This window comes from Protobothrops mucrosquamatus, unplaced genomic scaffold, assembly GCF_001527695.2.
Source record: "Protobothrops mucrosquamatus isolate PMUCROS unplaced genomic scaffold, P.Mucros_1.0 scaffold_270, whole genome shotgun sequence".
Lineage (NCBI taxonomy): Eukaryota > Metazoa > Chordata > Lepidosauria > Squamata > Viperidae > Protobothrops > Protobothrops mucrosquamatus.
In genome coordinates, this window is record NW_015386346.1 from 496397 (window position 1) to 511965 (window position 15569).

The following is a 15569-nucleotide window of genomic DNA, read 5'->3' on the forward strand; positions in this document are numbered from 1 at the left end:
ATGAGCAAAGCTATTACTAAATGCCAGCATAGGTTAGTTAAAAACTGCTGAAAGTTTCACCCCAGAGAGAAGAAAGAAGGGAGGCTTTCTCATTCTGTGAAATAAGCAATCTCCTGAGATGGACTTGACCCTATTCTTCTAGTATTCAGGAAGGCATTGAAAGACATTTCTAAAAGACATTTAACATCTACCTGTGTATGTTGGGTGGCCTTCAGTTACATTTAAAATAATTTTATGATTTAAATTCAAATGTTGACAGGTTTTTATGGCAGCTTTTTGTATAATAAGTTTATAAATCCCGCAAAACAGTGGCCTAAAATGCTATGAAATGAAATAAAGTGAAGACGTGTTTCATTGCTGCCAGTACCAGATACTAATAACTATATAATAACTATATAATAATAACTCTTTGTCTCTCCATGAGTTCTTATGAATCAGCACAATTCTCGGCTCCAGAGCCTATCTAGGTGAACAGGGAATAAGGGTTTAAAGGACAGTGAGCATTAGTGCTATTAAAATGGATGATTAAAAAAGCTGTCTGCAGACATTTCTCTGGCGGCCTTCTTAGATGAGATTCCAAATCTGTCATCTTCCACCCTCCACCAAAAGCAATTGCTCCCATGACAGGTCTTTCCTTCAAATGTCATACAAGCTTTCAATGAAAGAATGCAGCTGTCAGTAGTAGATAACATTTTAAAATGCCTGGTGGAAAGACAGAGACCAGGTTGAGGGGAAAGGCTTCTTTGTTTTGCTGCTCTGGAAATACATCCAAATTAGTTCTAGCATTGCCCAGGGATGTACTTTTAACTCTAGAAAAGAGCACTAAGATGTAACTATCTGGGGCTATGTAAAACTGAGAACCCCGTTGTTCCATTTCTTCAAATGGTAGTGTTTGAATTTTCCTAAATACTCAGAAGCTCAAAAGCCACACTCCCCATTTGTGTTTATTTCCATATTACCTCTGAGCCTGGAGATGTGGGGCAAATCCAATGACTAATAAAGGAAATCTATAAAATGTAAAATCAAAGTTATATAAAAAAATCTCCTGCATACAGAGCAAATTGGTCTCCAGCCCTTAAGCACTAACCTTTCACACAGCTTGCTGAGTTCAAAACAAACTTCATAATAATCAATTATGGTTGGTCACACAGCCAATTGATTAAACTGAATTTGGCATTTTTATCTATCTACTGAGTCCTTCAAAAACCTGGGATAAGCAGATGTTGTTGTTTGATGGTGTTAAATGTATCATTGCAAGATGTAAGCTGTTTCAAGTACAGCTGTCTTCTGCAATTGACTGATGATGATTTTGTCCATGCTGATGATGTTTATGTTATGCTCCAGTCGTTTTGGGATTGCATCCAGAAACCTATCCTTATTGGTACTATCTTTGCAATGACACTGGAACTGCTGGCCAGAAATGGTCTGCGCACGGGTGGTTCAAACCTGGCTCTGTGAGAAGGAGTGAATACCTGTTGCTTGATCCCGAGTTCCTGCCCCCTCCCCCAGCGGTTCAAAAGCATGCAACATTACAAGTAGATACCACTTCAGTGGGAGAAAAACCTAGTTGTGTTTGTGTGTGGGGACAGCGGAAGCTGACACTGGACCACGCCGGATGTGAGGCATCGCGATACAAGGTGAAGAAGCCCAGAAGAGCCAGCATCCTGAGTGCCACTAGTTAACTGTTATAAAGTAAACCGGTATGTCCCTGCAGAACAGTAAGGATAGGCACGCAAGCGCTGAACAGAATGAACTAGCAATTTAGGCAGTCAGGACTGCAGTGCGTCCAGCATTGTGTAGATTTCGCTGACATTCTATGCCACACGCTAAATAAATGCTTTCTTTTGTCACAGTCGTTCTACTTCTATTTGCAGGGCTATGTATTTTGTGATTTTCTCGTTATTATTTAATTATTAATAACTATTCAGGATAATGTTTGAACCAGGATAGTAAGAAATCATTAGACAAGCTTGGCAGAGGAACCCTGCTGGGAAGCTCACTTGACTTCTACCAAAAAAGAAAACAGATGGTCAAGGAAAGGAAGGAATAATTAGTAAGATGTTAAACTAAGTACCTTTCTCCTGAAATGAGAGGACCCTAAGGAAAAATTGGTCAATAAGAGGAGGCATGTTGAATTATTAACATGAATAAGGTAAAAGGATAATGATCTTCAAGAAAAAGAAGAATAAAACAAACTTACTAATATATTTCAGAGAATGAATCTACATCTTTTAGGATTCCTTCTGAGAAATTAATAATGGGTTAACAACCTGTTGGTTGTTAAGTGCTCTGAATGTGCTTTGATTGATTTCTAGACTCTAGTACTTCTCAAAAGCCACACACTGATCTCTGATGGATTCTTTAGTGATTGGATATTTGCATATGGAGAATGTGGGATTTTTATGGGCCAAGAATGGCTGGTAGATACATCACCTAAAATACTCTTGGCTGCAAACAACGAGCCCGCTGCCCAATGTCTAAACAAAAGCCAGCCCTCAGCAATATATAGAAAACAACAACAACAACAACAAAGCAGTAGCAAAGGCCGGAAATATCCTTCAGACTTGAGGAACTATAAGGGTTGCAGAAATTCAGAACCCCTATGCAGATGCCACTTGAAAAGTAGAGGACTGCAGAACAGCCCGATCAAGACTTTGCTTCCTAGTGAAATGGTGACTGCTATTACTTAGGGAAGGGAGCATTTTTAATGTGAGGTTCCCACAATGCATCATTTTGTTGCAGTATCCTTCACATTGCCTAATCCAGATGCATTACAATAAAATAAAATCTGGTTAGCATTTTAAACTAAACAATTTGTACAGATACAAATTACAACTTACAACAGTTCATTTAGTGACCGTTCAAACGGCATTGAAAAAAGCGTCTTGTGACCATTTTTCACACTTACGACCACTGCAGCATCCCCATGGTCACATGATCAAAATTCAGATGCTTGGCAACTGGTTCATATTTATGACGGTTGCAGTGTCCTGGGGTCACGTGATTACCTTTTGAGACCTTCTGGCAAGCAAAGTCAACAGGGAATCCAGATTCACTTAACAATCATATTACTAACTTAGTAAATGCAATGATTCACTTAACAACTGTGGCAGGAAAAGTTGTAAAGTGGGGCAAAACTCACTTAACAAATGTTTCACTTAGCAACATAAATTTGGGGCTCAGTTGCGGTTGTAACTCGAGGAATACTTGCACTTCTAAGTGTGACTAAATAAGTTAGTGACCCTTCAGGCAGAGCACATCTCTAAATTCTGCAATTACCAGTTTTCTCAACACCAAAATGTGCACCCTAGGGAAGACCACCTACTAAAGGCATTTGCTAGGAAAAGTTGCAGTGTTGTAAATGGATGGGAAAAGGGATGCATGGGAAAACTGAACAAAAGACACATTTGATTAACTATATGAAAAATCACGTGGACTGAATATAAAGAGATTTTTCTTATGAGAACTGGCTGTGATGACTCAGTATTTGGCAGGCAAAAGGGATTCTGACTGAGACAAAAGTATATCGGCAAAACAAAATCTCTCCAAGGTGCTTGAGCTTCTTTCTTCAAAATGACTTTGGACGTTTAGAGGCTTTTCTTCATTTTTTTTCGGTTGCAGCTTACAAGAGAAATAGGAAGTAATAAAGCTACATTATGTAAGATGAACACAGAAAATGGTAATAACTAAGCCTCTCCTAATTTACCTTATTCCTCATTTGTTTTACCTGTCTTCAATCTTTTATTAGCTTATGCTTTAAGATTCTACCCCAAATGCTTTATCTAAGGTAAGTTGTTCTTCTTAGGTCTAATAAATTAGGCACTGGACCAAAAGCTCTGTATTACATCGTCTTATACTGTCCCAAATATAAAGATATTTTCTTGCTTTTGTTTGCATATTTTGACATTAATTTTATATCGTGAAGTCCAGTAACATTAGACTAAAAACACCTTTTAGCAGGCATTCTCTATGCATGGCAAAAATTAGATCCAACCCTGTGTGTTTTTAGCAGCTTTCTTTATGTTCTTGTGTAACAGTTCCACTTTCTAAAAAACAGATAATCTGCTCACCACAGTTGGGCATGTATTTCGGATCTTCTGTACCCAACAATTTTCTTTCCAGTGTTCATTTGAATAATTTATCAGTAATTCAACGTCTGATGGTGCAAATAAGCACAATTCAAATCAGGAGGCAGAGCCATTTGTTACACTGACATAATTAGGGGAATCTATCTCCTTCTCTTTCCATTTTATTATCATAAAATCCCATGCACTAAGCTTTTTGAAAAGAGGATGGACAAAATGTGATAATAAATATGACATTATACAGATGCATCTGATACATGACCTTGTCCAGGTGTTCAATTGTATGAATGGCAGGCATATGTTAAGTTTTAAATCCTAAACAACTCAATGGCTGCTCTTCTGTGGCATTTTACAGTTGTTTATTTGGCAAGAAAATAGCACATAATTAGCTTGTGTCAGAGAGCTGCAGCATCTTTCTTGATCAGTTCTACTGGTAGTCACTCTGATATAAGCTAAACCTATTGAAATAAAATGTAAAGTGTAATTTTAATAGGAGATTACAGGTAGCCCTTGACTTACAACTGTAATGGAGCCTGACCCAATTTTATGACTTTTTTGTGCCAGCCTTGAAGTGAATTACTATGGTTGTTAAGTAAATATGTGGCCATTAAGTGAACACCATGGTTGTTAAGTGAACCCACTGTTCACTAGGGAGCACTTGTGCTGAAAACCAGAAGAAAATGCTGTTTTTTGGCAAAAACATTGTAAATTGTGGTCACATGACTGTGGGATGCTACAAATGATCATAAATGCAAGCTGGTTGCTGAGCACTCAGAATGTGGTCATGTAACCACAGGGGAGCACAGTCACCAGAACTTTGGAACCAAGTTGTGAGTACTTTTTCGGGGGGGGGGAATCTGTTGTAACTTCAAACAGTCACTAAGCAACCTGAAGTAAGTCAAGGACTGCCTGTATACTATTTGGGCATTCTCAAAGTAGAAGAAGTCCAATTACCACCACTAGCTAAAATTAAACTCTTGTTTGTCTAGTCCAGACATGTCAAACATAAGGCCTACGGGCTGCATCTGGCCCGTGATGGGCCCAGTTCCAACCCACAGAGCCGCCCTGGACAGCGAGAGACCGGCCTCCAGCTCCTTGGCCCACCCCAACTTGGCTGGGCACCCCCTGGGTGCACACACAAGAGGCAGTGAGCACATGGCGGCTGGCAGCCCCTCAGCCACCCATCAGATCCTGCAGCCCACGCAGTACAGGTGAGTCCAAGTGCCACGGCTGACAGGCCAGACCACCAAGCGGCAGGTGGAGGCAGAGGCACAGGGAGGGGGAAGCATGCTATCTGGCCCACCAGAAGCGCCAGGCAGCCAGCTGCCCACCCACCCCACCTAGCCGTGGCAGGTGCAGGCAAGTAAAGATAGATGGTGGGTCTGAGTGCCATGGCCACCAGGCCAACCCTCCAAGTAGCAGGCAGAGGCAGGGGGGAAGGCACGCAAAGACTGCCATGCTGTGGCCCCTGCCCCCTCGGCCTCCGCCATCCAACTTTGTCCTCCAGCTCTGCCGCACACACTGGACGAGCATCCCACCTGCCTGATGGCCCTGGCAAACATGAAGGGCAGGAAGCACTCCGTCCCCAAGAGGCAGCCGGGACTCCCATCCCTGCTTCACCTGAGCCCAGCCTTGGAGCTGCCCCACATGCACCTGGGCATCCACTGGGAAGTGGTGCCAGGCTGGGTCATTGGGTCCCGGCTTCCTGGGAGCTTGAGGCCTGCCCCTCACCACTCAGGGCCCTGGGCAGTCCAGGCTGCCATCCAGGGGACCCCCACACAGCCCAAGAGGGAAGGCAAGACTCCTGCAATGGACCAGGCTCCAGTGCCAGCCCCAGTCCCTCCTCCTCTTCTGGAGACCTCCGGATCGCCCCATAGCCCTACCCAGCCCCCCACAGGTGACCCCTCAACACAAGTGACATTGAGCAGGCCATGCCCATTCAGTTGGCCATGCCCACTCAGCCCCCCAAGGGCAACCACAATGCTGATGCGGCCCTCAATGAAATCGAGTTTGACATTATGCCACCAGCCCAGTGCTTCAGTTGTATCCATCTTTATCATCCATCTCTAATCCTACAACATAGTTTTACAATGAAATGTAAGAATCACCTGTTGCTGTGGTGGCAAACCTATGGCACGCGTGCCACAGGCGGCACGCAGAGCCCTCTCTGTGGGCACACCCATCGCCCCAGTCCTAGGCCTTCAGCTGGGTTTTATAAACCTTTTCGCTTTAGGCCTCCGCTGCCGTGTGCAAAAAAAAAAAAAAGGTTCAATCAATCAATCAATTTCAACTTTTCGCGGAAAAAAAAAAGATCTTGCAAAGTTGGAATTGATTGATTGAACTTTTTAGTCCCACAGTCTGCCGTTACCACCGCAGCCACACCCACGCAATGGGCCATGCCCACCCAATGGGCCACACCCACCCAATGGGTCACACCCACCCGGCACCCAACGATACATAACTGGGTTTTGGGTTGCAGTTTGGGCACTCGGTCTCTAAAAGGTTCACCATCACTGACCTATTGCATTCCCATGTCATGTCAAATTAGGATAATAAACCATTACTGGAACAAGAATCATGTTGGTGCAACAGCTGGATCTCTTCTGTTTGCTTCTTCTCTTTGGAGAAATGAAGCAAAGAGAGCTTTATATGGGAGCCATCTTTTGATCTTGGGACCACAACTCCAGTGATGCCAATGATGTGATCAGAGGGACCAGGGATAAAAAAATCTTAGCCTGCTTTGTTTTCTTTTGTGTATAGTGGATTGGGTTGGAAATAGGAGCATTTCACAATACTACAACTTTATCCTTGCATTCCCATCTCTATTTCTGTTTTTTCAGCTGAAAATCTTTGGCCATTTCGATGCTATCTTTTGGCAGCATGATTTGGATCTATCTTCTGAGGATTTTGGAGAATTTTAACAGGACATGTTTCGCTTCCTGGAGACTTGGGGAACATTCCCACTGTTTCTTTAGATATTTTCATACCTAAAATCATACAACTAAATATTATCATTTTGACACTCTGTTTTGGCAGGAGAAATTTTTGGACGTTTTAGAGGCTATAAATGGGGTGCCAGACTTACTAAATCTGTAGCAGGCTGTAGCTTGCCACTGAGGAACATTTGAACCTGGAATTAATATTATGCATTCTCAAACAAATCAGAATTCATAAACCTTGCTTTATAGCTTTTAAAAGTAATCCAGTTTTATCTGGGCATTTTAACCCTAATTCTGATGTTGGGGTTAATCATACTATGCCTTCTTCAAGACCTTGAAAACGAAAGAGCAAAATAATACTAGTCATTTGCATAATTTATTCTATTTATTTGTTCTGGCTGAAATACAATTCCATCTTAATTAGGCTACAGCAAGCACAGGTTGGTAGGAATACGTAGCCCAACAGTCTTTCCCATGATGTCTGGGTTAAGTTTCAGTGTTTTAGTAAGAGAGACCACTTACCCTCCTTTGATGTAATCTAGAAACGTATGTTCTGATTCTGTGGCAAATGACAGCAATGTTACCTTGAAAAGGAAGAAACAGGATGTATGTCACATAAGGACTCATGAAATAATTGTTACTGGGGCAGGAACATCTGTTGCTAATGATGATTTGCAGTCGTGTCCAAGGCCATCCCATCTTCAGTTTACTGCAAGTCCAATAGGTTACCACACCCCTGTTTTTTAAGATTATCAGATTTGGGTTGCAAAAATCCAGAAGAAATATTTATTTCTTTACTGAAGATTTGAACTCAGACTCACAAGACCAGTCGTAGCAGTTGCCTAGTAAAGTTTCACTCCGGTGGAGAATCTCTCAAAAGTATCATGACCGTATGGGGTTTTTTTGAAAAATCTAATGGACAAACCTGAACAGGGGGCAAATCTGAAAGACGTACACAAGGAAAAATAATAATTGTTTATAATTCTATTTTACAAAGGAAAATTCAAGAACTTTTCTGCTTTATAAAAATGCATATTCTAATAAAAATATCTAAAGTCAAACAGTATATGTAAATTTGTTTTAAAAAGATAATTCAATGTTCATATTTTTCACACAAATGTGAAAGACTGTGCATTAAACGGTATCATTTCTACAGTAAAACTTAAATGACCAAAATAAATGTCAAAAGTGACTTTTTGAAAAATAAAATCTAAAGGATAACTTTTTAAAATAAAGGGTGTTCTTTATAATAAAAACCATATGGTCACTGTACTCATAAGGAACAGAGTGAGTTATAATAATAATAATGATAAAGTTGGAAGGGACCTTGGAGGTCATCTAGTCCAACCTCCTGCTCAGGCAGGAAACCCTATACCATTTCGGACAAATGGCTGTCCAGTTTCTTCTTAAAAACATCCAGTGTTGGCGCATTCACCGCTTCTGGAGGCAGGTTGTTCCACTGGTTAATTGTTCTAACTGTCAGGAAGTTTCTCCTTAGTTCTAGGTTGCTTCTCTCTTTGGTTAGTTTCCACTCGTTGCTTCTTGTCCTGCCTTCAGGCGCTTTGGAGAATAGCCTGACTCCCTCTTCTTTGTGGCAGCCCCTGAGATATTGGAACACTGCTATTATGTCCCCCCTCATCCTTCTCTTTGTTAAACTAGACATACCCAATTCCAGCAACCGTTCCTTATATGTTTTAGCCTCTAGTCTAGATCATTTGATTAAAGAACATCGTTATTAACAGTGGCTTACCAGTTTTTCAAACAGGAATCTCTCTGGGTCCATAAGTTCATACTGGGAACTAAAGCTCAACTTTCTATATGGGATCTATTACTATGGCTCTTCCTTATATATCTAACAATTTAATCATTTTCTCCTATGGACAAGGAACAAAGAGCAAGCTACCATAATATATCATGCCATCATGCCAGAGGCATCAGCCAGATTTAACAATTACCAACAAAATAATCTAGATTTATCTGGCAAATGTATCAATCAGCCCAAATGCCTGCATTTTTCTTTGCATGCAGGAATTAACATTAATTCAAAATACTTTCTACATTTACTCTGTGTTGAAATATTTATCAGTTCTGTCTGCCTTTGATTCAAATCAGATTGCACTATTGTCTACTATTTTAATTGTGGAATCCTGGATACAGGATTGAAAGCCACCTGTTTTTATTGGCCCTTCCTCTTGCTGGTATTTGTATAATACAACTGCTGGGGAAAACAACAGTGATGGCCATGCATTATTTGCTCTTTAGTTTACGTCAATATATGCAATTTGCTGTCTATTTTCTATTGTTGCAGCTCAAATAAAAAAGAAATCCCAACTTCAAAATTACTCAGATAACACATTGGGGAAGTATTTTAATACATCAAGTACATTCATACTAATGTTACTCACTGTTCCTGAATTAGAGTATTTCTTTTTCTTCATTTTCTTTTTGGGATTTACCACCTGAGAGAAAGAAAGAAGAAAAATTATGCTAAACATCTCTGTGGAGACATCTGGTCTGGCTGAACCTGCAATGTATTACTAGAAGCAGTAGATGCCCTCCTGGTGTTTATACTAATTCCATCTCTAGACATGACAGTTTGTAGAGGGCTATTGGAAAACAAAATAAAAGATGTGATGCGGCCCCAAGGAGTTTACAAATTCTATTTAAACAAAAAGGAAGTCTAAGACTGAAGAGGCAAGTGGGAAAGGAGGCTCAGAGAACAAAATGTGGCTATGCTGTAAACAACTTCATTTGCAAATCATCTAGCTTCTGCTTTAGTTTTATATATGCTGGGGTTCTGTTTCAGCAATGCAGAGAGCAGGGACTTATGCTAAAGCCTCCCACAAACAAACAAATGAACCCTTTTGAAAAGCAATATGAAGAATTCAGCTTGTCTTGTTCTTGTCCTTGCAACTATCCCACAAGATGCTCGTTATTATTCATCATGTACCAATGAGAATGAAAACTGAAACACCAATTAAACTACTACAGGCAAGGAGATGGTGAAGCTTTGCCTCATGAGGTCCCAAACAGATCGACACATCTGTTACAGTCAACAGATCTTTCTAAACAGGCAAATGATGTTATCTTAATCCAGGTTAATCTTAATTAGTATACACTCCTTTTCCATGACACATACAAAAATAAGACTTCCTTTTAATATGACACCAAAACCAATTTATACTGTTCTTGCCCTGTGAACCAGGTATCTTTTAAGGAGTTGGGGAGGGGGGTATGTATTAAAGTGGAGGTATTTTACCATAATACCAATGGAATTTAAACTGGGTTTTTATCTTAAATAAAAGCTTATTTGTACAAATAAAATAAAATAATAAAATAAGTACGGTAGTAGGTGTAATTCCTAGCATGCCAAATATGAAATATGAATTAAATCAGTTGTAATATTGTACTGTATATGCCAGTGATGGCAAACCTTTTAGAGACTGAGTGCCCAAACTGCAACCCAAAACCCACTTATTTGTCACCGGGTGCCAGGTGGGTGTGGCCCACTGGGTGGGCATGACTGTGGGTGGTCATGGCAGACTGGGTGGGTGTGGCCAAGGTGGGCGTGATCACCTCAATGTTGCTCGTGGGGAGGGATGCATGTGGGGGCAGGGTTGGGGAAGATCCAGGGGGTCTCTGGCAGATGGGGCAGTGGGAAGGAGGCTCGTCCTGCGGGGTGAGGCAAGACGAGGCAGGGCAGGGGTGCCATTGTCGCAGGGCAAGGTGAGGCAGGGGCTGGGGTGGCTGCTGCCTGACACCATCGGCCCCCGCACACAGAGGCCAGCGAGCGCATGAGTGCTGGGATGCATCCGGCCACATGGGACCTTGGTGAGTTAGCAGGAGGCTGGTTGAAAAGGGACGGTTGCCATCTCCGGGGCATGGCGCGCGTGCCCACAGAAAGGGCTCTGAGTGCTGCCTCTGGCACGCGTGCCATAGGTTCGCCACCACTGATATATGCGCTATTCCATTGCGTTAGGATGAACTTGGTACCTATGACTATTCAGTCCTTTATCCCACCTACACCGACTACATTTTCCCAATGTTTTTATGCCATGACCTCCTCCGACCCCAGATTTTAATCTTATCACACCAAACACCCATAATATTTGACAATGCACTCTGCTTCAAGCACATGACGGCCAACACATGCTGTGGTATCACCCTTTCCTCAATCATGGGCTGCCATAGATCAAGTTACATGTGTGCCACACTACCTGACAAAAATATAGCGTTAGTACAGAATAAAAATTCTTCTTCTTCTTCTATGTTTTTTTTTTGTCTTAATCAAAGGAATATTTACTAAGCAGTTGTCCTGCTAATGTTTAGTCAACACCTATTAAATCTTAGTAGCTAGTACTGCAGCTGCATAATACTTGGGAATGAGGTTAAAGTGCCCTGCTTATCCTCTTCTCAAAGCCAGTAAAAAGTAAAGAAAAAAGTGTATAATTTATTCATATTAGGAAACTCAGATTTCCTTGCTAAAAGATTTGAGCTATTCTGGAGCAAAGGTTTCATTTTTAGCATGACGTACGCACCAGATTGCTACCATCTCAGCAGTTAAAGCTGGAGGCCATGCAGTCCTTCTGCTCTGTTCAACAGATCATCAAGCTATTGGAATTATTAGATGCTCTGATGCAAGTCCCAACATTCAAATAAACTGGGTGTTTCCTTCTGTTTCAAATCATAAATGTCTCCTGGGATATAATCCATGAAAATGCGGTTATGAAATAGAAAATTATTTTAAAGAAAAGAAACTGAAAATGCAAAGTATACTATGTAATCTAGTATTGTAAATGACCATAGGAAGTGTACAAATCTGACTTCTTTCAAATAGAAGATTATTGAAGAATGACAGTTCTAAGTTTAAAATAAAATATTTCTGAATTATGCTCTAATTCCAACGATCAAATTAACCATTCTGAGATAATTTTCTACTTAATATACAATATTTCAATAAATGAGAATAGAAACACAAATGTAAGAGAAATCCAGTTCTGAAGGATCTTTAGAAAGAAATTTGAAAATAAAGTTTCCACCATAATTTTTTATATCAATTTATGACACAGCTGTATTTGGAATTTGTATGGGTTAGAGACAATTCACTGCATATTCATTTGAAAGGGGCGGTTTTGCAAGCCACCTTGGTGCCAGCAAAATATCCCTCTTCAAAGCATTAAAATGGATGCAAGCTTTAAAAGGTTTATGTGGCCACTTTGAAGGCTTACTGCAGCATAGATACATCCATGTGGTCACCCCACTTCATTGAAAATCTCAGTAGGTCACAGTCTGCATACAAACGCACACATACAGACAACTGGGAAAAGACTTAAAGCTTTTACATGAAACTTTTAAGTAATGTGACGTTTCCAAAAGTTTGGTGAAGAATGCTTCATTCATATCTGTGAATGTTTTTTTTGAAGCGCTCATTTCCAAAGTTTTATACAGGTTTATTGGACATTAGAAAAGGTATAGCAGATTAGTGGGAGAGTCAAGGCTAATCAATGGAAGTGCCCTTCATAATGTATAGATTAGAATCTCTGTAGAATTCACTAATCCATAAATAACAGTGGCTGAGTAATTTTAAATGGGGATAGGGACAATGAAAGGAAGTATTGTGAATGGGCAGGCTAAAATATGGCATTCATAGGTGACCAAACTCATGTCAGACAGTTAATCCACATCCACAAGTGAACCATGATTCTTGGCCACATTTAAAATTAGACTGAGTCCCTCTCTCTTCTAAAGACAAAAGGGATTTTTTTTCAAGCACAGTGTGTAGTTGAACAAGGGAAAAGGGATGAAAAAGATTGAGAGTGCATTACTTCTTCAAGAGTCTCTGATTAGTCTCCCCCAAAACTGGAGGATGCAGAAAACTACTATTTAGATATTTCTGTTGAAATACATAAAGGTCCAGCTAGAAAACTGTGCTTGTTTTTTTCTTCTTTTCTTTTTCTGCATGGAAAAGAATAAAAAAATTGGGGTAAACCCAGTTTTCTAAACTATGCAGAAAAATAATATTAATTTTTGCTGCTTATTTTAGAAAATTGAGATTATTTAATTTTTTTGTTCATATATCAGGGGCATGAAGAGTGAATATTTTCTTTAGGATCTTCTTAAAAGTTATATATTCATCTGGAATTTTTGTATTTTCCCTTTCAAGAGTCTGCTGGAAAGCCGTCTGTTTATTTGTAGCAGGTCCACCCCATTTTGTGGCCTACCTTCTTTTGATTTTTCTATGGATTTTTGGTTTAGTTGGTGACCCTGATTAAGGCAACTCTTTAACTCTTTTTTTTAGAATGTTAAACATGTGTAATTTAAACTTTAACGTTCAAAAGGAGCATTGTAGTTTATCTCCTTCTCATAATAAAATTTGATTTTTCTATATCTTGTGAGATTTGTCCATATACCAAGCAAGAACTGAAATCTTTTAGCCATATGCCTCTAAGCTACACACTCAGGAGCTTGTGTTATAGGAAATATTCTATTTTATTTTTAACCTTTTAATAGCTAGAAAAGGAACAAAAGGTTTGAAAATCCCATATTTCTCATATATTGGGATGGGAAGCCACCCAGAGTTTTGTAAAAAAAAAAAAAAAAAAAAGGCAGCTATGTAAATGTTATGAATGAATGAATGAATGAATGAAATGAAATGAATGAAATGAATGAATGAATAATACAGAAAGGTTACAGGAAGTGTGTCAAGTAGGGAATTGGGTGATGGCAACAGGTACCAGTACTAGTTAGTAACTATTTGAAAGCAAGACATTAGGCCAAAGTGTGAAGACCTGGATGATTTCTGGGAGAAAAAGTTTGAAATATTCAGCTTTCCATTGAATGGGTTCAGCTAGCTCCATTATAAAAAGATAACACAATAAGTATCTACTAATCATATATTTTCTAGAAGCTCTTGCTAAATTTTAACAACCAGCAATCTCAGCCAGCATAGCCAGTAGTGAGGGTTACAAGGGCTACAGTTAAGCAATATTTGGAGAATCACAAGTTTTCCTATTAATGGCTTAAATATAATCTTATATATGGGTTCCTTCATTCCTTTGAAACGAAATAAGAAAAATATCAGATTTGATTTTATGGCCCTTTGCCAAAGAGAATGTCTTTCTTTTCATTATTATGAAAAACAGAAATGTAAATTCCTTTTCCAATTTCATGGCATCCTGTCCTCTAGAAGAGCAGAGTTTGTGAATTATATAAACTATGCAAATTTCTCATCTCTGTTTTCTTCTTCTCCTACCCTCTCTTACTGAGGAGAGAAACTAGGTTCTTTGAGAGGAGCAGCTGGGATCTCCCTGTGCCTAGTCAGGCCAGTCATATGAGAAATTGTCCTAGAACTGTCACATTAGATACTATTATAACAGGACTACTGAGCATAAGACATTAATATGCAAAAAAATGATTGGTAATAACGGGAACCCCAGGGTCTGAACTAACTGGCCACATATGTAGGCATGCACACTGCTGCAACCCTGTTTCTCAGCTTCACATGGACTTTGTCATCTGTTGGTGAAGTCAGATCTTCAACTCAAACAGAAAGGCACCAACAATGCATATTACAACTAGAACTAGTGATAGGCCACAAACTCTATCGGCTGAGATCACATGTCATGCCAAGATGTGATTTTTAAATCATGTTTTATTTTAAAAAATAAATGGTTGAATTTACATTTAATATTAAATTGTTCATCATTGTTTACAAGGTACAATGGCAGGATTCAACTAATAGTGGTTTAGCTCACCATATGTAGAGAGCATGGAAGATGACCATGGCAGAGACACTGAAAAACTGTTACCTAGGTAAAAGGGGCTAAAACATTTTTAAGTCTGGAACATTCAGCTAACGTTCAGAAGTGGCTCAGGCAAATACTAGGCCTCTTGAATTCACTGAACTGTAGGAAGGAGGTGAAGTACAGCACGCTTAGCGTGTGCAATATTCTATTATAGCAATCACTTTCAATAAAAGCAGTTTTTGTCATCTTACAGAGTTGATTTCATGTTCTGGTCTGCTTAAGTGGGGCTGGCATTGTGTGAACTCAGTCAAATCTAGTTCCAGCCTCTTGGCACTTGTTCAGCGCTATTTAAAGCTCAGTATTAACTTTACATGTCAGTAGTCTCAAGAGGTATGTAGATATGCACAGGCATCTGTGCACATCAGGACACTATCACATAAATTATGTCAATTATATAACATCATCAGAGCTTTTACCAAATGCTGTACAGATAAGGGAAATTTATATTCTTCAACTTGGAAATAGTTTTTGAGGAAAACCTTTTCCCACAGACTCCTGTAATAACCTATATGTTATCTCATAAGAATGTTTATTTATTTATTTTATTTATTTATTTAATTTTTATCCCGCCCTTCTCCTTACGGACTCAGGGCGGCTGACAGCCTTATAAAACAGATACAAAGATAAAAATACCCAATTTAAAACCTAATTAAAATGAAATATTTGCTGTGGCCTATGTCAATTAAAATTACTCTTAAAACCCCACTAAAAATTCCCCTAGGCCAATCCCGCTTGTTGGA

At 39.6% G+C, this 15569-nt stretch overlaps 1 protein-coding gene across 1 annotated transcript in view; it reads right to left on the reverse strand.

Moving 5' to 3' along the window:
• The window catches only part of LOC107302554 (copine-5), a 129337-nt gene that overhangs the window by 11714 nt on the left and 102054 nt on the right, over positions 1-15569 (reverse strand). The window contains exons 13-14 of the mRNA XM_015831671.1: positions 9430-9483; positions 7547-7608 (exon numbers count right to left, since the gene is read on the reverse strand). Of these exons, the coding sequence (XP_015687157.1) occupies positions 7547-7608; positions 9430-9483 (116 nt within the window). The remainder of the gene's footprint in view (positions 1-7546; positions 7609-9429; positions 9484-15569) is intronic.